The sequence below is a fragment of the Neodiprion lecontei genome, chromosome 4, assembly GCF_021901455.1.
Source record: "Neodiprion lecontei isolate iyNeoLeco1 chromosome 4, iyNeoLeco1.1, whole genome shotgun sequence".
Classification (NCBI taxonomy): Eukaryota; Metazoa; Arthropoda; class Insecta; order Hymenoptera; family Diprionidae; genus Neodiprion; species Neodiprion lecontei.
This window is the reverse complement of record NC_060263.1, coordinates 19347662-19369198: the sequence shown is the minus strand read 5'-3', so window position 1 is coordinate 19369198 and position 21537 is coordinate 19347662. Positions and strand designations below refer to the sequence as shown.

Sequence of the window (21537 nt, the reverse complement as noted above, 5' to 3'; positions counted from 1 at the left end):
TTTCAAATAAGTTCAGTTCACCAAGCTCATAAACAATTTCATTTTCTTCGTGAATACCTCTGGTAAAAATCAAATTACGGATTTCATTGATTTTGAAACTGTGATTAGTTTCAGAAGGTGTTAAGCTAATTCTCTTATACAACTGATCGTATCTTTGATTCGATGAAAAATGGGTTTCTTTGAAGAAGTGATTGCGACGTAACTGAAAACGAGACTTTTAGGTCTTTTCCTATTTCGAAAGCGTGACTGATACAGAGCAACAATTATTCACAATTAAAACTGTCATCGGACGCTTATCTGCACTCTGCACAGATGTGTATGAGTTATATATGTCAATGTCACACCTTGCAGGTGTCTCGGTTGTAACGTTCGAGGAAAAAAACAATTAAAAAAAAAAAAAAGTAGTTACCGTACTTTAGACAAACCGTTATTGATAAGAAAATCGACACTTTACTCTCTATACAAACACCTGTAATAGGTGGTTAAACGGGCCAGCTGCATGAGTAAACGGATTGGATTGAAAAATCGCTCAACAATGTAAGTACGTGTATAGAAAATAGATAATCTATCTGGTGATCAGAAACAAGTCTCTCAGCTGCGCGATAAGATGAAAAGGTTTGGACGATAAAGAATCAAGATTTTTACCGGGATTTCACACCGGCTTCGATTTGGCTGGCCAGTCTTCGCCGGGATTCAGCCGACCTCAATCCCGTTACAAGTTCGGGTGTGTATGATGAGTCAGTAAGGTGTCAGATCCGTCAAAAATCATTAAAATTTTGCCGAACCGTTAGGTGAACGGTGATCTCGTTTAATCTGAGAACGGACAAGGCAAACACCAAATACTCGAGGTGAGAATTTAATCTGAAAATAGTCAACCGGCGGCAATCCGTCTGCCTTTACTTTACAAATCAAAGTTCAGGAACTTCGATAAGGGCGTTCATTTTCAGAATGAAGAATTTTTCTCTCACCGTCTTTCTGGTTTCACTTATCCTCGCCTCGTCAATCGGCGACGATGAATATACCTGCGTGTGGTACGGCCAGTGCTACACGTCTGGGGCATCGACCTACAACTGTCCATCATCGACGACTGGTCAGCTGATCAACAACTCGACGGCAGAAGCTATCCTCTACAACAGATGTCCGCACTTTTTTGAGAATGAAACTGGTTAGTCGTCGGGATAAACTTTGAGCGTATTTTGAAAATCGATCAGGCTAAAAACAAGACAGGTAAAAATACTGGTGTAATTACATGGTCTGTGAACCAATGTTCAGATACCCCTCTCGTGTGCTGCGATGCTCAGCAGATCATCGACATGGACTCGAGCATGTCGATGGCTGAAGGTGTCTTCGGGAGGTGTGCTACATGTGCGAAGAACATGTTCAGATCCATTTGTGACTTCAGCTGTGCTCCAGATCAGAGCAGATTCATGTATAACGTTGAAATCCTGAACGCCACTGTGGACGACGAAGTTGTCCAGTACATAAACGAAGTTCAGGTGCGATAGAAAATCCTAAGTTATAAATGCAGTAGAAATGTTGCTCATAATGATAACAATCCATCGATGAATGAATCAAATTTCAGTGAACACTAATATTGATAATAATTCGCAGAAAGATTAGTATAATTGATCAGTTGCATTTTCATCACGAGCGATTACTGGTACAACTGCCATCAACATCGTCATTGATCTATAACCGCACATACCGAGCTTTCATCAGTTGTCACTCGATACCTAGAGAGTCATCATAAATTTGAACAGTATATTTTTTGTATGAGTAATTCTGGTTCCTGCACACTAATAAGAACGCGATTCAAGTTTTTGTCACTTTCTCTTCGCAGATCTATTTAGGGGAAGAATATGCCGAAGGTACCTACAACTCGTGTTCAGGTGTTCTTCACCCGGCTAGTGGAAATTTGGCTATGGATTTGGCATGCGGACCTTACGGAGCCAGCAGATGCACGTATAAATTGTGAGTTTTGCAGATTTACTGAGTCATTAGAAATCCTGTTTAATTCGAGTTGTTCCGAAATTGGAAAACGAATTTCTACAATCGTGAGTGTATACGTGTGATTAGGCATATGTAAACGGCAGCGTCATGCGGTGTTTAATTAGCTCATTATTGTCGTCGATAAAGCGTTTTGGGTTGATTGACAAGGCACCTGCTGAATTTGTTCGTCAGCTACAGGGTGTTACGGCATAAAATTCCCCTGGTTAGATAGCTACGAGATTGACACCGATGCCTCGATGCCTTATTACAATCTATGCACAGAGTATCTGCCCTGCTTCTTGAACCGAGCAAGATTGCCACGATAGACTTAGCTTAGCATGCACGTGTGCTCAAATCTTCCAGTTAATCGCTAATCAGCTACGAGATTATTATTATTACTATTCTCACTTATTATTTCGACTTTAATAGGATACTCTGAATGTATAGTAATTAATCGACGATCACGAAACCACCTGGCGATGTTGACTGATAACTTGTATGATTCGCGGGATTCATCAGAAGTCATTATTGCGTGATTGATAATATGTGTAATCGAAACGATGTTTTCCTACCATCCTTTGAACGAAATCGTCTATCTTGTTGCACGATGTCGTTGACGTTAATGATGCTAAAATTCTCGAAGGTGGTACGAGTACATGGGAACAGCGAGCGACGACGGTCTCGTCCCTTTCCAAATGACCTACGTATGGGACGCCGATGACTCTCTGTCGTCGAACAGTTCCTTAAACCCCGAGACAAAGACCTGCGACGAAGCTTACGACGTGAGTAACTCACCACATATGGTCTGACAATTATCAAATCTTTCCTGACCTGAATTGCCTCAGTTTGTAGACTTGAATCTCCTGCTTTCAGAACTCTTCACTGGCCTGCAGCTGCGTCGATTGCGATGATAGTTGTCCCGTAACCGAACTAGATCTGAGCACGAGCACTTTTCTGTTGTTTGGCATCAGCGGATGGGGTATCATCGCTGGAATAATCGTCATTGTCTTGAGTGCGGGGTCCACCACGACGGTGACGTTGATGAGGAGGAAATACCCCGCTTCCGGTGAGCTCTTGTTCTTTTTTACGCTGTTGATATCAGGATTTTGCATTTGACAAAATAATCTGTTTTAGGTAAACCTTCTTCTTTTGGATCAAAATACCACAACGCTGGTGAAGCGTTCAACAGATATTTGGAAACGCTCTTCAGGGCCTTAGGATATGGTGAGAAAATACATTCATTAACGGGGCACCCTCTTCGACGTACTTATTTGATGAACTTGACCTTTGAAGATATTCATCGAAACTTTTTCTAACAGGATTCGCAAGGCAGCCGGTACTTGTCCTCTGCGCCTGGACTTATTTAATAATTCTTATGTGCTACGGCATAAAATATCTGTCGATAACCACGAATCCCATTGAAATTTGGGCAGCGCCAACAAGCCAGTCGAGAATCGAGAAGGACTTCTTCGACGAGCATTTTCAACCGTTCTACCGAACTGAGCAGATCTTCATAAAGCCCGTAGGACTCGACACGGTACGGCGATTTGTCCATAGAGATTGGCCTGAAAATTACCAATTTGTTCTTTACTGTTTGCATGTTTATCGGATTTTATAGATATTGCACAACACCACCACTGATGAGCTGGAATTTGGTCCAGTTTTCAACAGGGAGTTCTTGTTGACCATATACGACCTTCATCAACAAATCATAGATGTGAGTAACACTACACGAAATGTAACAGTGGCGAACGGATGAAAATTCCCATATCTGTCATTTGCGTTTAATTGATGAAAATTCACAGATCGGCCAGGACACTGACGAAGGTTTGGAAAAAATCTGTTATGCTCCAGTCCAAAACGAGTTCAGTGGTGGAGTAACACTGTCACTCTGCACGATCCAGAATATCTGGGGTTACTTTCAGTACAGTCTTGATACTTTCAACGAGACGTCAACATCCGGTGGATATGAAACCAACTATCTCGATCATCTCTACAAATGCCTACAGTATGATATTCCCCTTCATTTCGACGGATTATTGTCTCTGTCGTGAACCGACAATCATCATTGTCGTTCAATAAGTCAAATTGTAGATGAGTTAACCGGGATCGTTTTTTGACCCTAGGAACGCTTATAATACCGATTGCATATCTACGTACAAAGGGCCGATCATTCCTGCAGTAGCTTTGGGTGGTTTCCTTGTGGACGGTCAAGAGAGCTACGATTCCTCAGACTACATAAAGGCGACTGGGCTTGCACTCACGTACATGGTAAACAATTATTTGGACGAAGAATCTCTGGCACCAGCTCTGGCTTGGGAATCAAAGTAAGCATTCAGCATTTTCTTCCACTTCTTATTCGAAAAGCGTTGGTCATCGGTTACTTCCGTTGCTCGAAAATTGAGGTCACGCATAATACTCTGTGTCAATGACTAGGTTCATAGCTTTCATGGAGAACTGGGATGCTAACGAACGACCGGACACGATGGAGATTGCCTATTCGAGCGAACGGTCAATTGAGGACGAGATAGCTAGAACCTCAGAAGCGGAAGTATCGACAGTGGTGATCAGCTATTGTGTTATGTTCGTGTACATTGTTCTAGCCTTGGGAAAGTTCAGTGCTTCGATGAATTGCTTTGTGAGTTGGGGAAAATCTTGAGGCGTATCCTTCCAGCTATTCATTCCAATGGAAAAAAATCCAGCTCCTCCGATTTTTCAGGTGCACAGTAGAATAACGCTCAGCGTCAGCGGAATCATTATCGTTTTGCTCTCTGTCGCATGCTCCATCGGAATATTCGGGTACTTGGAAGTTTCAACGTCGTTGTTGGTTATTGAGGTAAGCCAGACTGTCCCGTCATCGAATTTCTTCGCTTGTTTGGCCGTGCAATTCAACTGCTTCTTTCCACCAGGTAATTCCGTTCTTGGTGCTCGCCGTCGGAGTCGACAACATTTTTATCATGGTTCAGAATTATCAGAGGAACCCTAGGCAGCCGGGAGAGTCAGTGCCCGAGCATATTGGCCGCATTGTTGGATCGGTTGGGCCCTCCATGTTATTGACGAGCACTTCGGAATGTCTTTGCTTCCTGATCGGTGAGTTGATGGTGGCTTTAAAACAACAGAAAAGTGCCGTCTGTATTACAATCTTGGCTTTCATACGGGTCAATTATAGGTGGATTGTCTACCATGCCCGCTGTGCAAACGTTCGCCTGGTACGCCTCAGTCGCTATCGCGTTGAACTTCTGTCTTCAAATCACCGCCTTCGTTAGCCTTCTGGCTTTGGACGCTGAACGAATCGAGGTGAGTGTAATAGCCGAATGGGAATGAGGAACGTCCCGGTTGTGAAAAACATACTAACTGTTTCAAGTGGAAATTCTTTTCCTTAACTCACCAAACATGCTTTCAGTCCAACCGGTGGGATGTCTGCTGTTGCTTTTCCCTCAATACGGATGAGAAACAAGTGCCGGGCAAGGGGCTAGTGTACTCGGTTTTCAAACGGTACTACACTCCTTGTCTCTTGCTCAAACCCGTCAGGATCATTGTCCTGGTTTTATTCACCTGCTTCCTTGTCATCAGTATTGTTGTATGGCCGAACGTTGAAGTGGGCTTGGATCAGCAGTTGGCTATGCCTGACGACTCATACGTCCTCAAGTATTTCCAGGTGAGATAATTACTCTCTCTCTCAGGCATGGAGAAAGAAACCACTTACAGATAACGATATCACCGTGGTTTTTCTTTTCGTTTCATAGTACATGCAAGAATTGCTTTCGATGGGTCCGCCCGTTTATTTCGTCGTAAAAGAAGGACTTAATTATTCCCTCGACGGTGTTCAAGATATAATATGCGGTGGGCAGGGCTGCAACGTTGATTCTTTGAGCACGCAACTATACTCGGCGTCAAAACAGTCCTCAGAGTGAGTTTTCACATTTATTGAAACTGTACTATGAAAATCTAAAGTTGTTCATCACTGTTTTATCTCTGAACATCATTTCAAAGACAGGTTTTTTTGTGCGTACAACGTGACATAAAAATTATTTCTCTCCAGATCGTTTATTCAAAATGCAGCGTCATCCTGGCTTGACGATTACTTTGATTGGTCAACCATTGACGGATGCTGCAAATATTACTACAGTAATAGTTCCTACTGTCCACACTCCATCGGTAAGCGAATCGATTTCTACTGCTACCGGGCTGAAGGTTCGCAAAGCGAATCGACTCAGACATAGAGAAAAGTAGAAAAAATGCAAATGAGAAATCGATTTCAAATCCACAGTATCAAGTATTTGCGGCACGTGCTCTATCGGTACTGACGATTTGGGAATCAGACCGGATGTCGAAAGCTTCAGGACGTACCTTGATTACTTTTTAACGGATATCCCCGACGAGGATTGCGCAAAGAGTGGTTTAGCTTCGTATGCAGACGTAAGTAGCAATTGCCGATTGAATTTACCAGGCAACTAAACATGTTTCAATGTAGGCGGTAAATTACTACACGGACCAATATGGGAAAATGGATGTCGGCGACAGCTACTTCGGCACTTACCACACGCCATTGAAAGACTCGGCGGACTGGTACGAGTCGTTGAGAGCTGCAAGATCCATTGCTGCTAACATAACGACCATGATCAACAACGCTGGCGTCACTGATACGGAGATCGAGGTCTTCCCTTACAGGTCTGATACTTGTGTCACTGAACTACTTTGCTCTGACACTACTTCGATGCATCACTTCGCTTTTACCAAATCATAGTTTTGATGTACTTCATGTTCTTCGGATCTATGGACTGATGCACAATACTCATGTTTCACAGCGTGTTCTACGTCTTTTACGAGCAGTACCTCACGATCTGGACAGAAGCCTTGACCTCCCTGAGTTTGTCGGTGGTTGTGATATTTTGCGCCACCTTCATACTGACCGGACTTTCCCTCTTCTCAGCCTTCGTCGTTGCCTTGAACGTTGTCATGATCGTGATAAATCTGGGAGGAGTGATGTACTGGTGGAGCATATCGCTGAATGCTGTATCATTGGTCAATCTGGTTGTGGTAAGTTTCTTCCAATCTCAAACAACTCGCAATGACCTCGTCTGATTCTTTCGTTTTATCCCTCATCAGGCAATGGGAATATCCGTCGAGTTCTGCAGCCACATCGTCCATTCGTATTTAAAACACAAAGGCTCAACTAGGATGGAAAGAGTCTCCGAGACTTTGACTGGAATGGGAAGCTCTGTGAGTAATTTATTTGTTAAAGCCGTGCTGCGGATCTTTTGTTCTTGTTCTGTTGACAATAAATTTGGAAAACCTGTCGACGCAGTGAAGGAGATTAATTGCGATGATCGTAACGGTGCTTTACACCTTTGCAGGTGTTCTCCGGCATAACGCTGACGAAGTTCGCTGGTATCGTGGTATTGGCGTTTGCCAAATCTCAAATATTCCAAGTGTTCTACTTTCGGATGTACCTCGGCATAGTTTTGATCGGCGCAGCGCATGGTCTCATATTTTTGCCGGTTCTACTCAGCTTCATAGGTAACTGAATGGACAAATGCGTTAGAAATCTCGTTGATTGTGTCTGATTGTATGCTTATTCATCTCACTTTTAGGTCCAGAGAATGCTGGTTGAAACGTACTCAGATTTTGCACAAGTAAATATTTTCGTCGGGAATAAGAAAACTCAAAACTGTAACAAAAATAAAGTGCTTTATTTTAAGTCATTTGCGAGGTTTAATTCACCATTTATACACGTATACACTATAACCTGCAATTTGATACCTACACAATCGTCCGAATCACGACCGTAATACATGTAATCGTGAAAATCATGGAAATTTGCGTTTACTTCGTGCACAGCCGCACATTGAAAACACCGTCTTTCGACTTCAGCGTGACACGCATCGTTGACATTTCCCAATGTGCTGCTTCAGAGTGAAGATTACGATTTACTGGTCTCTCTGGTACAGAAGACGAATGCGGTAATTACGCAGTTTCTGAAACCGCTGACCTATTCACTTAGTGAACGTCTCCACTTCGAGGGCCGGATTGTCGTACCCCGTCTCGTTTCTGTTCTTCGACTTCATTGCCCAGGGCTGCACTTCCCCGGAGGCAAATATTCCATATATTACGGCACCTGCTATGTAGATCGTCGCCGCGATGATGAAGACTATCCTCCATTCGGCAGCAGACTGAAAGTGAACGTAAACTTATCACGAAAGCAAAGATTGAACGTCGAGCTCTTCAACTCGAGACGAGAAAGAAGTTCGGGACTTCAGCTTCGTTTCAGCAGGGAACCTTGACGTGAAGACGATTCCACGAAGATTGTACCCACCCGTTCGATTTACCATTACTCACCTTATTTTGAACAATGTATCCGGTGATGATGGGACTGACGATACCAGGTACGGTGGCAATGGTGTTTCCAAATCCCATGAGAACGCTCGCATGTTGCGGTGCAATATCGAGATGATTAACGCTGCGAGAAATATCGAAGGGTATAAAGAAAAAGAAACGATTTAAGTTCGGATTTTCATCCGTTTTCAACAACGAGTTGGACTGGTTAATTTTGGCAAGGAAAAAGTATCCAATTCACCTGAAGCCAACCCAGGATAAACCCCCCAAGCCAATGGCGATCGTGATGCAGAGGATGACGCTGACCGGAGTCATTATGAAGGCTGCGCACATCATGAATATCGTTTGGCTGACGAAGCCCAGACAATTGAAGGTCTTGCGGACCTGAGTGAAAAAACGAATGGTCGTAAATTTCAGGAGACTGCGGCAGATAACCATGCAAGCCGCAAGATAATGGCTACCTGAGTTGTCGTCAGTATCTTATGCTCTCGTAAATAATCTGCAACGTATCCTCCAGCCTGAAGCATTATGGCCATTGCCAGGTAGGGTAACGCAGACACAAATCCGCTTTTCTCAAGTTTGTAGTCCAGTGTATCTGCAACGATAAATTATACGCTAATTACCCCTTAATTGCTACCACGGGGCCTCCATTAGTACGGAGGAAAGAGAGATATCTCGATAAATTTTCGGCGGAAGTAACGCGTCCCTTTCTGCTGAATACCGCATTCTGCCTAAAAAGCATTTTCAGCAGACATTCGATCTAATTTCATTGCATCATTTTTATTCATCTCTGCGGTGAATAATTCAACCATATTCGTCACTGTGTTATAGGTAACGAGCCGCTATCAGAGCGATGATCAGTATCAATTACGTACTTTATAATTCTATCTCACTTCTTTAGATGGGGAAAAATTACTTGATTTCTCACGACTCCCACACTTACCCGATAAAAATGTAGGCAGTTGAGTCAGCATCGTGTAAAATCCCCAATTCTCACTGAAGTGAGCTGCAACTATTGCCCAGACTGGCATCGAGGTTATGATGTCTTTCCAAGGATGAACAACTTTCTGCAACACGTTAAGAATAATTATAAATTCAGCGTGAACACATTGTTCCGAGTTTTCGTAATCAGAAACGATCATTTGCTTCTTCTGTTTCCGTCTCCATAGGTTCCAAAATTTTCCCAGGTAGCATACATGTCGGGATGTCAACTATCATTTCACTGTCTTGAAAGATGAAAAATTTGATTGATGAAATTGTCAGATAATACGGTGAATATTCACCTTAGACATGATAATGACTGTCAAAAAAAGCCTGAATTCAAAGCTGTATCGATCCCATGTTCAATTCATTCGTTGTCCTTGAAAAATGTTGGCATCAAAACGAAGTCAAAACAGAAACTAGACATCATTTCTAGAACTCACCACAAGGAATGTAGTAACAGGATGAACAAAATCTGGTAATTATGGAAACTCCGATGTTGTGTTTGACTGTTTCTTGATGATGACTAGTTAGTTCTCACACCATTGACTGTAAGCTGACAATCTATCGGGCATTCGTGAACATCTGTTCGACATGTAGTCATACTTTTATTTTAGAATACACCCGTTTCAACGGTCTTCGATTGGTTGACCTCATTTTCCTTTGGTACCAAGTCAAATATGAACTAAATCGATCTACTGACCTCGTTGTCAACCTGGTTAAGCGACCCCTTTATGTGTCTGAGCTCCGCTTTCGAAATGTAGGGGTCGTCCTCCGGGTCGTCGGTGACGAAAATCGTCCACACGATGTACCAGATGATGCCGAATGCTCCGAAGGAGTAGAAAATCGACGCCCATCCCAGGCGATCAGCCATGATACCGCTGACGGGCATCGCGACGACGGTTCCTATGAAACTTCCGGAAAACGCCAGGGTGCCCAGTTTCGATCTTTCCAACGGCGGTGCCCACTTCGCCCATATCGCGTGAATGCATGGATATGTGACACCCTGAAAACTCAAGGTTTCAATGAGCAACAAGAACAAGTTTAAAGAATGCACGTAATTGTGTTACGAAAAAGTCAACATTTCCCGTTACTCCCACATAAATGCCATGTAGATTATCATATATCATTCGCAGTAGTTCAGAAATTTGGAATTATGGTTTGAGGTCAAAGTAAAAACTGTCTTTAATCCTTGAGATTCGGAAAGGTGCGTTCAACGAGTTCCTCGATTCTCATAAAAAGCAGTTTTCTGATGTTTTATAGGTAGCTAATTTCAATTTTTAATTGAGATTGTTGTGTAAGAGTCTTATATGGACGAATTGAAACTGGCTGCTCAAAGTAACCACTTTTTAGGAACGAAATAAGATCGGGGGTTCCAGGACTAAGACTTTTCGATTCCAATTCGTCGTTACCTCAAAACAATTGAGAAACAGAGTAAATCATTTGTTAAATGATTTGATAAAAAATGAAAATAGTCAAGGACTGAGCGGTAACCGGAACTAAAAATTTCTCTCAGTGTTCTATACAAACAATGTGACAATGAATCCCAATCTTTCACGTCGGCTGCATCGCCAGTCATTGTCACATAATTCTTATAGAAGCGAAGAGCATTTGGTTTCGGACGGCAAACAAGTTAGCCGGAAGTCCAAGGCATTAACGAACATTACTGTACATGTGTTTGTGTGTACAAAAATACCACGGGAAAAATTCTTTTTCCGTGTTTCGAACAACTCAGCGTCCAATGGTGGTTCTACTTACCTCGAAGACACCTTCGATGATTCGCAGAGCAACGAGAATGTAAACATTTACTCGCACCAGGGGCGGAGTGATGACGGTTAGAAGGGCCGTCACGGCTATGCCACCACCGAAAACTCTTTTTCCCCCAATTTTCGATGCCAGCAATCCACCGAACAGTTGCGTCGTGATGTAGCCGTAAAAAAAGGAGCTCAGTACCAACCCCTGGAGTTTTGAGTCCCAGTTGAATTCTTGCTCCTGAAAAATAAAACGGGATTGTACCCTCACGATGGCAATTTATGCTCGATTGAAACTGTATACAGGGTTGGGTTTTCTACAAATTGGAAAACGAAATTGATACATCAGGGCCCCGTATTCTTTTCCGTGTACGGTCGTTTCGTCTGTCTCGGAAGAAAAATTGTCTTTCAAGACATCATATGATCGTCTGTGTTGACTGTAATTGAATAAGAAGATAAAAAAAGGAACTTCTGAAACCTATCGAATTAGCTTTCTTCATTTTCGGATGTCTGAAATCCGAAAAAGGTTTTATATTCTTTATCATTCCTACCGGAAACTTGAGATTATTTTCACGATTTCTTACTGTACCGCTAAATTTCGTCAAACAACATTCGCTCGTATTTGCAGAGTGTAGTCAATAATCTACGAACGTTTAACAGCTGGTAATTATCTTTAGGTCGTTTACAGTACATTGAAATCTAATTGTCCATGAAAAATTATGTAGAAGCAGAAGAAAAATTAAGTGTTCAAATGGTTAAAAAAATGTATAAACCGAGAGGTAAGTGGTTGAACGAATAGTCGAAGTGAATGAATACGCGAATGAAGGATATTAAATTGTCCATGTTCCTATAATTAATGTCATGAAGATTTGGTCTTTTATCGTGTGCATCTTCGTCAGATTTAATTTCATGAGAATATTAGACGAAGCATCATAGCTCGAATTCCTTTTTCGCTTACATAAACCTGTTTGCGAGACTTTTAAAAGGATCTAGTAGTGATTAATATTCATAGCGAAGCAACCAACGTCAAAAATTCACGGAAAAATATTTCTGAGTGATTTTTCCTGTGCATATTATTCTGTAATAAAATTTTGAGATACCAGGAAATTTTGCGGATCAGGTTTTTGACTTATGCATTCGACGAACCGTGCCTTCATTCGCGAATTATTCGTGAACAAGTGGATAATGACCCTGACATTACAAAACGTTCAACGAGGACGCCGATTCAGCTTATCAAATATGCCGCAATAGGAATTTGTCGTACGTACTTATGTACATGCACGTACATAACGAATACGTTCCAGCAGAAAGAAGTTTATTACACCGTGCCGCTATCTCGCATCGAAGAACCGACTGCCTTAAATATAACTCGTACCATACCCGCTTATTCTAATGCAGGAATTAGCTCTAAACTACCATCAATGCTTTATTGTACCTAGATAACGAGATAGACGTACGTAAATGTATACTCGCGTACAGCCAACCCGACTGATCTCGTCAATGATGGCTCCGCATTCATATTTTCAAAGCGTAATAAGGGTAAAATTTTTCCGTTGCATTTACCACTTTGAAGGAAGACTTGCAGGTTCAAATTATTTGTAAAAGTTGGAAGAAGAAATCGTTCGAATTACGTTACGATCGATGGTGATTATTGTTGATTTCTTTTTTTTAATTTAATTTTTAATACATTCTTCTTTTTTTTAACGTTGACAAGATTGACAAGTAACAACTACCATTCGGGTCAGAATTTATCCATCAATTTCTGTGCCAGCAATCGAATGTTATCCAGCTTCACAGTGTGGGAATCAACTTGGTAGACTGTACCGAACGCTGTTTCATCAACATTTACCTTATTGTGCTCCAAACAGTGATTACACCTTTATTATAAATGTGTAACGGCCTTCAAGTAAGCCTGAAGTTTTACTCACGCGGCGTAGTCTTCAAGTCGACATCGCGTGCACGGATATTCAGTCCGTAAAATTCAGCAAACAAGTCGTGAAAAGAAGTTGAGAATAGAAACCGCAGAATAGAGTATTGAGAAAAACAATCACGTGAAGAATGGTCTGACAGCATTCAAGGAAAGGATGTTTAAGCGACGTAGAAGAGTCGTATTGTTGATTAGAAATAAAAAAATACGTATGAAGGGAAGAAATATATTTACAATTTAAATAATCCTTACCGGGTCATAAAAACATTCTTTTAACAAGATGAAGATAAGTTTATTTAACATAAGTTTGTTTTATTGTAGAAATAAATGAGTATTATTAACAATTGAATATGTTTCAAGGACCCTCAGAATTAACATTCGTTGAATACTTTTAGTATAAAAAGATGTTTCTATTTTTGTTATGATATATCATTGTGATAAGACATTTTTTTTGATTATTCAACGGAATGGATCGAGTTGATTTGTCGAATTTTTCTGCAATGTACAACTACAGTTATTTATTTTCAGATGATAGCATTTGCAATATTCATTGTTTCACTTATAAATTACCGTGAGTATTTCAAGACATTAAGAATGTTTAAATATGGAATATTTTGCTCTGGCTTAATAAGAAAACGGTGAGTGCTTGAGTGCTTGCATGTGTGTATATATTCATGATAATGAAAATTTATCAATCGCACCGTAAAACTGATCGCGATAACGCTATTGTGATGAAAAAATTAAATATCGTATACGGCTTTGTACTTCGCGGAGTTAATAATCCTGCACTAGCGACCGGCGCTTAAGTAATCTTCAACCTATATAGAAATTCATAAATTATATTATTCCTTTCAAAGAGAACATGCGACTTTTTTGCTTCTCATTATTGGGGATTATACAATAGTTTTTCATGTTACGAAATTTTTCAAAGCTCGATGAATATATTAATTTATGTTATTTGCGAGATAACGAATTTTCAGATATAGGTTTGTGAATGTTCATATTCCGCAAATATCAATCGTGAAGATGGGTCATTTTTCTAAGAAAATTACGTTTGGCATTTCCTTATACAAATATATAAGTGAGATTTTATCCGCTTCTAGGCTGTAATTAATCCATGGATCCGAATTATTCGAAGAATGACTTTATCTGGTCTTTTTGTTTCAATGTTGTTGCGCTTTCATTTTTTAGGACAAAACGTTGAATTGTCCCTTCAATGAGAATTCACTGGCTTGACCAAATTGCGTAACTCAATCCGAAAAAAACTTATTTGTGTCGTTTGACATGTAAGTAAATCAAACAGAACAGGCATCGTTAGCTCTGATAATAAATATCTGGAAAAATTGCCAGACACTATAAAAAAAGGAATCTAAAATTTCGCAGAGCACGAAGAAACCGGAAGAACGGGAAAGAATGGACATAAAAATTGTTAAATCACTTTAAATTTCGACGAAGAATCGTAAAAAAAAAGTGTAGCACAAGCCGAAGGTACTCAGAAAATGAGAGGACTCTTTGTAAAAGGAACCAACTGCCTGATTCGTTTGAGAAATCGTGAAATTCTTTGCGAGAAAAAAAAAATTCTTCACACTAGATAGTTTGCTACAGAGAAATCTTTGTACACAGATTTGAAAAGTAAAACCACCAGAATGTGAATATAGATTATAAGCGCAAGTAAATGTGAATAAAATCGGTGAAAGGCGGAGTGAACTTTTTGCACTTACGATTAAAAGTATTTCACCGGCTAAGCGTCACGTTTATTCTTCTTGTGGTGTTATTTAGTGGTTTCGAAATGCGCTGGCTTCAACATCGTATAGTATTGTAACTGATTCGCATACTTACGTAGTAAGTATTGCCGTCATCGTCGATTTTGGTGTTGTTCGCGGTCATGGCGACGATGGCGATGCTCAAATTCACCCGAAGAATATAGCTCGTGAAAAAGCCGAAGAAGGCCAATATTGCCAGGACGTAACGCCTCTTCTTCCAAAACATCCAGCTGGGTGGCTCGGTCTCCTCATATTGCACCCTGCAAGGTTCACACTATTGAGGTTTTATTCACGACTGCTTTTGATCCGCTGTTTTCCTGTATCAACTATCAGAAACGGATATAACCCGGCATTTGATATTTGCAAAAATATTTGACATTTACTTTTCTATAAGGCACTGAATACAGCATCAACTAAGCCTTATTTTTAGGTAATATGTATGTATAATAATTGACATATTCTCAATAGATTTAGCAAGTGATGCCAATTTCTGAATTATTGATCTGAAAATACACCGCGGTAATATTTGGAAATTGGGACCAATCGGTCAGGCATCTGTTGTTTTTTATTCCGCATGACGATCATTAATGCAGTGACGACACTAATGGTAATAATATAATTTTTACTTGAGAAAGAACTAAAAGGAAATATGATGTTAATTCGATGTTGTCGTAAAAAAAAAAAAAAAAAACAAGGGCATAACCTTAAGATAATTGATTGCGAGTATTAAACCCTTCCAAAGTACAGTCATAGGTCTGCTTTAGACGTTACATATCAAAATATGTTACATTTATCGGCCATTCAGCCTTGAATTTTTTTTCTGTACACTGCCCAATGTGAATAATGAATATTAATGAAATTTTTTTCTGACGGAATAATATGTGGCCTCACAAAATTCATCGGAAAAGTTGGCAAGCTTGGCAAATGATGTCAAAAAATGATACAGTTACGTTACAATTGGGTTATTAAAATCATGTCTTTGGTAATAACGATAAAAATCAGCGTTTCTCACAAATTCTACAGTTTTTGCAAATCCTATTTTGAAAAATTACCGGCATCAAAAATCCTCGATCAATGGACACATGGAAAGTTTGAGAAATTATTAAACAACACTCACGTTCCATACTCGGTGTCTCGCGGTTCTCGTCCGTCGATTTTCCCGTCCATAATCACCTGAGAAACGAGATAAGCGAACTGTTTAATCGACAATTCGAAGAAATGCAGGCGATACCAGCATCGCAGATGTCGCGTGAATGCAGCGAATAAATTATACACCTGAAAATATTTCAGGCTACTCCACAGGTATGCGAAAGTTGTGAACGGCGTAGCAATGACCCAGATTTAAAACTGGCATCGATACACGAAACGTAAGACTTTAAACAAATTCACGAAAGGTGTTTATCAAAATCCGCCAATTAAAAGCGTCCCGTTGACAGCTTGTCGATCTGGCGATAAACGACAATTGTCAAACGAAATCGCAGAACCGACATCGAAGAGATTTTTATTTCGGACTCACTTGCGTCTGGATAAAGGCTGCGGAAAAATTGTTGGATCAGTATCCCGAAATACGCGGATGGTAAAGAAGAGGAATTTAGTATCACCACATCGCCAGCTGCATTTCGAAAATCACTGAACACCGACGATACTGGCTGTAACTTTTCCACGGTATGACCGCCGCCGCCGCCGCGTTGATATTGATCGGCGTCGCGACGCTGCTGATTACCGTGCACACGCGGCAAACTTCGTGACGACACTTCGGAACCTGTTGCTCGAACCGCACAGACTGAGGCGGTGTAATTGCAGGATAATGAAGTTTGGCAGATGGCACGGGGCACGAGGAACACGTGGCTCACTCCCACGAACAAATTGCAATTGGGGGGCCGCTGCTGCGGTGAACGATACGGAGGCGAATGCGCGGAGACTCGGACTCTGCGCACCCAGGGCTCGATGACATTTAAGACTAGGAAATTATTCGTACTTTCGCTTTTCGCGGTGGGCACCGCCTTCCGCGTTCCCCTCCCTCCAGGTCGAGCGTCGTGTCCTCGAGTTTCAGCCACGCTAGCGATCAAGGAACTTATTTTCAAAAAGAACCACGACGGCTACATTCGACGCCCTTGTTTTGCAAGATTGCAGTACAGATCACGTGACGTCAGGTATGCGGAATCGGTAAGAAATCGGTTGGAATCGGTAAGAAATCGGTGGGGATCGGTAAGAAATCGTTCGAGATATTGACGAGACACGAACTTGCCCGACAATTTTTTAATCGTTTGGTAGAAAATTATCGCGCTACTGCTCCTGAGAACAGATTTCACAATCTATGTAACTCGGAATTTTATACTCGTACGAAAAAATTCTATACGCACTTTTGCCACGCGATTGTCTCGTGCAATTATTTTAGCTCTCACCCAGGGCATTGGTCGTCAAAAGTATCAACGAAAATTTCTCGACCATTATTGATGAGAAATCGTTGAAAGACTTTTTACATCATAAATATCGATATCGATTTTTTTACCGATTCCCAAACGATCTTTACTGATTTATTGCCGAGTTTCATCGGTCTATGTAACTAATCTGTAGGGATTTTTTTTTTTTGGCAATACCGATTGATACCGATTTTCAAAGATTACGATGGACGAGCTTGTACAAAAGTGCGAATTATCAATAACAGGAGCATGAATTTCCTTATGTCTTATTACTGTGTATCTCTCAAAATTTCAACGATTCTTTCGATCTAGTTTGTTTTTTTTTTTGCGATTACGCAGTATTAATTTTAATTTTTTTTTCAATACAAACACTCCAATTCCAGTAAGTTGATCATTGTTAGATTGAATAACCTCAATTAAAACACCGGCGAATGTCCTTGGTGGAGTTTCGTAATGTTAATATTGTGTGAAAAACTAACGAGTTAGAATTGATCCTGAACACCACATGAGTTACCAAATTCCTTGTTTTACCATGTACAAATGTAACATTGGTAGTGTGCAATACGTGTTAACGAGCTGTTTTCGATCTCGGTTTGACATATTTTTGTCGGCAGGTATGCAGTAAACAAATTATCCGACTCGTGCGTGTGATAAAGACCGATAACCTTACATAGAATCTACGGGTAAGTATCAATGCGGAATAATGTTATAGAAACAGAGTGAAAAACTAGACCAAGCGGAAAAAAAATTAATCATTTTAATCGAACGTTAGAAGCCTTTCGAACGCGATCCTTGCCCATTCAGGAACGCTGGCGACTGTTTGTATGAATACACATGTATACATGCTTACACATGCATGCGTGTGTGTAAAATTCACCGTTAATCCACTCGATTCTGTGCTACTTCTTGTACAATAATTGTGCACGTACGTCATGTAAAGAGGTATAACGATTTCAGAAGTGGCGTCGTTGTACTCATTGTTAGATTGTACGAACATAAGTTGTCTGGTAATTTTAGTCTGGTCTTAATCGTTAAATACCATGCGTCGTTTTTTTTTTTTGTTACAAAGCAATGAATGAAACGTGTTTTTTCGAATTTACGAAAATTAGAAAATAACATTTTTATCTATCTACAGACGATGGCACGTTTTTAAAACATTCTTTCGTCGTGTATAAAAATAAAAAAACCTTTTTTCTGGTCTTTGAAAAGCTCGCAGAGTCGAATTACATTGTCAATTTGTACAGTATCAGGCGAGAATAGAATTCCATATCGGAAATAAAATTAATGCTTTTTTCAGAGGAAAAATAACAACTATCATGGGAAACCCTAAAGCCTATAATTCACCCAATTTTGACGAGTCATAGATAATTTAAATTCGAAACGAATATAATAAAAACTGAAACTGAAACATTCAATCATTGTTTCATCATCCGATTTCTCGATTCTTTGAATCGAAGAAACGAATATAACTAATCTATCTTCTTGGCATTGTATAGACTGCAGAGTACTGTTTTACCATTCGACAGCGATCGGTTTGTCGATCTGCCGATTGTAATATTTTAATATAACTAATTGTATTGAACGATTTCAGACACGATACAGTCTATATTTTTAATAGTTAACATTTTTTTTTTTACTGTCTTACCTAACTCAGCCAACAGGAGAGCTCGAAACGTTCGAGTTGGTCGGAGATGCAATTTGCGAGAACGGTTGCCGGAAGCACGTCACTCTTATTACACGCTGCGTGATTTCGTGATGAATTTATTTCACGAGTTACGTTCAAGAGCGTTGTAGTAACGGCTGCGTTGCACAATACCGACATTGCAGGTACGGAAACGGTTATAACCCGGTTATTCATTCTCCGTATTGAAGCGGCCTTCGCAAATGAAATACGTAGTAGGTACCCGAGTACCGCATATCCACGTACATAACGTAATTGATTTGGCTCACGACGATAACAACACACTATGGTAATAAATAGGATCTAGTTTCGATAGTTAAAAATAATTATTGACACGAAAAATTTTAAAACGAAGGTTGTTGAAAGTGCAATTTTTGTTTTGTACAGAGGTAAATCGAGATACGAACAATTGATAATATTTTCAATGACAAATTTTTGTGTAAATTTGTTCAATTTTAATTAACCGTATCTATTTTTTTTTTTTTTTCTCTTATATAAATGAATTCTTGACAGATCATTCAATACGATTTTTTTCTGCTGCTTGGTTACAAAGACGCACGGTTTGTCACAGAGCGACATTAGAAGTGGTGAACGATAAGTCTAGGCCTTTTTTTTCTGAAGCACGGTTATTCGTGTTACCAAAAATCTATTTTTAACGATTTATGAAACGCTCACTCTCTCATTTATTTTTCGAATCCGGGCTATCAACACACTTTTGGTATTTGGAAATACTAGGCTAATATGATTTCTCAGGAGTTGTTGATAACTGGATTTCCTCAATTATAATTTGGAATTTCTCCATTTGTTTCTCAATATCGCAAGACGTTTTTCAATCTAGTTCATCGTGGTTGTCTTCGGTTTCACGTTTGGAAAATTTGGTCGAAGAATAACATTTCGTGCCAAGAAATCAACCTTCGTTTAATCATAAAACACGTTTGAATGCGAAGTGATAAATTTTGTATAAATTTTTTGTAGGTACCGGCCCCATTTCATTACTGTAATTGAAAGTAACGACTTATTGTTAGTAAATTAACGTACATGGCAAATATTGCCTTATAATTTTTATGGTCGAAATGAGGCGCACTGTATTTAAGGAATTCAATGCCAATCAACAAGCACAATCACTGTTCGAACACTAAAATCCACATATTTATGTGGATGGGAATAACACATTTGTTAATTTGTTAGAACTCGATTTTGGAAAATCTCTTTTATTTTACATATTCACCAAAACTGTTTCCATGAATTTTATGTACGAATCGTAGTATCGGAATTCGGATTATTAATAACTATACCACTAGAGTAACACGAATGTATAATCGCACGGTTGTATAAATTGCGCAGCGCGATGTGCTCGAGAAGAGAGCTCGAAACGGACTAATTTCATCTGCGTACCTATTCTACACACAATACGATACACCTGTGAAACGGTCAACGGTCAAAACAAGTTTCTTCAAATTGATGAGCACAACAGTTAATCCTGCTCGAGTAGTCAGTTATTCCGTATATTATTCGACTGTCTTAACACTTTGCCGTCCGCACGATTCGTAAATATTTATTCGCTTGGCGCCGGCAGCGCTTATTCGGATCACTTGACTTGTCGCCGGCCGTTCTTGACATTATCGGGAGATTATAAATTTTTAAATTTTACTAATCTCTTTGATCACTTGTAACTTATTGTTACTTATTATATTGTAACTTATTGTTACCGAAACAAACACCAGCAGAGAGCTAAAGACACTATAGTGTTGTCACCGACCCCGAGCGATACTGTGTTCACAACACCACTGTGTTGTCGCCGGCCGTTGGCCCACAGTTGGCGCACGTCACCACTGTGGTGTCGCCGGACGGCAAAGTGTTAATTCGGTGCAAAAATCAAGTACTTTCATCAAATATCGACCTATAAATGATCTATTTGACTCTCGAATGATTGATACAGTTATACATTGAGATCAGAAAATTTGAATCTATTTAAATAACGCTTGCCTGTGAAAAATTAACTCGAGTAGATAAAAAGTAAGTGAAAAAAATTAGTTACAATATACGAGCCGGCATAACAATTTTGTAAATTTATTCGGAAAATCACTTTTCAAATCAAAATTTTTTTCGTCATGTCACATGTTGCAATATAGCAAACAAGATTCGTCGCGTATTTTTTTTAAAGTGTTAGTTTATTTCAAGGCTAAATACCAGCCCTAAAGTTTTCCTCGAGCCAAATCTCGGTTGGCGTTTACCGCGTTCCTTTTGTTAGGATAGCCTGATGGATCCTCAATCTCGGGAGATATTGCATCTGACAAACTCGTGCAGCACGTTGTCGATTTATGAACCGCAGATTGCATACTGTGCGTTTACTGCAGTTTACAGTCATATAGGTAAAACTTGTTCAAGTGCAAGTGCAACATCATGAGAAAAGAAAGAGATACAAGGTATTGGAACAGTTATGGTAATTATGCGTGTTCAGACCGACTGGCGCCTTGGAAGTCTCGACGCTTTCGTGGCAAAAGCAGCGAGTGACTTGAGAAAGAGCAGAAAACCACGTATGGTCAGTTTACGATGTTTGGAGAAAGAGAACTCTGCATTCCTCGCTAAGCTAGCTAGAAAATTCCACGAACGAAAACTGAAGACTTTTGTGTAAAGCAAACTCGCTAGTGTCTCTTCGCCGGAAAAAGGCGAACCAATGGGAGTC

General features: G+C 40.1%; 2 protein-coding genes across 8 annotated transcripts; one reads left to right on the top strand and one right to left on the bottom strand.

Annotated features, from left to right (window-relative positions):
- The first annotated feature begins 669 nt into the window (after positions 1-669).
- Positions 670-7694, top strand: LOC107223680 (NPC intracellular cholesterol transporter 1 homolog 1b). The gene is made up of 24 exons (XM_015663443.2): positions 670-848; positions 948-1165; positions 1273-1496; positions 1841-1971; positions 2633-2771; positions 2863-3055; positions 3124-3213; positions 3309-3526; positions 3608-3706; positions 3795-3997; positions 4116-4316; positions 4426-4627; positions 4709-4825; positions 4899-5079; positions 5159-5286; positions 5393-5647; positions 5736-5899; positions 6032-6147; positions 6260-6408; positions 6464-6660; positions 6798-7029; positions 7099-7212; positions 7347-7509; positions 7584-7694. The coding sequence occupies exons 2-24, from the start codon at positions 949-951 to the stop codon at positions 7601-7603; spliced, it is 3753 nt and encodes a 1250-aa protein (XP_015518929.1). The 5' UTR covers positions 670-848; position 948; the 3' UTR covers positions 7604-7694.
- On the bottom strand, positions 7662-21461 carry LOC107223686 (sialin). Of its 7 annotated transcripts, XM_046738058.1 has the most exons (11): positions 21404-21461; positions 16726-16805; positions 15865-15920; positions 14824-15007; positions 11065-11298; positions 10010-10312; positions 9269-9392; positions 8787-8920; positions 8567-8709; positions 8329-8449; positions 7662-8162 (listed from the first exon to the last, which is right to left on the bottom strand). In XM_046738058.1, the coding sequence occupies exons 3-11, from the start codon at positions 15912-15914 to the stop codon at positions 7986-7988; spliced, it is 1470 nt and encodes a 489-aa protein (XP_046594014.1). In that variant the 5' UTR covers positions 15915-15920; positions 16726-16805; positions 21404-21461; the 3' UTR covers positions 7662-7985. The 7 variants fall into 7 exon arrangements, with proteins under 7 accessions (XP_046594014.1, XP_046594012.1, XP_015518940.1 ...); XM_046738056.1 differs by lacking the exons at positions 16726-16805; positions 21404-21461 and adding an exon at positions 21042-21175; XM_015663454.2 differs by lacking the exons at positions 16726-16805; positions 21404-21461 and adding an exon at positions 18816-19287.
- Between the last annotated feature and the right edge of the window lie 76 nt (positions 21462-21537).

What these genes read in the sequence shown, in the direction of transcription:
- LOC107223686 (XM_046738058.1), bottom strand. Translation starts at nt 15,914, where the DNA reads ATGGACGGGAAAATCGACGGACGAGAACCGCGAGACACCGAGTATGGA. An exon ending in CGAGACACCGAGTATGGAAC is followed by an intron (nt 15,008 to 15,864) that starts GTGAGTGTTGTT and finishes TGAACCTTGCAG; the next exon opens with GGTGCAATATGAGGAGACCG. An exon ending in AGATACTGACGACAACTCAG is followed by an intron (nt 8,710 to 8,786) that starts GTAGCCATTATC and finishes TTTTTCACTCAG; the next exon opens with GTCCGCAAGACCTTCAATTG.
- LOC107223680 (XM_015663443.2), top strand. Translation starts at nt 949, where the DNA reads ATGAAGAATTTTTCTCTCACCGTCTTTCTGGTTTCACTTATCCTCGCC. An exon ending in GCTCTGGCTTGGGAATCAAA is followed by an intron (nt 4,317 to 4,425) that starts GTAAGCATTCAG and finishes GTCAATGACTAG; the next exon opens with GTTCATAGCTTTCATGGAGA. An exon ending in ATGTCTTTGCTTCCTGATCG is followed by an intron (nt 5,080 to 5,158) that starts GTGAGTTGATGG and finishes GGTCAATTATAG; the next exon opens with GTGGATTGTCTACCATGCCC.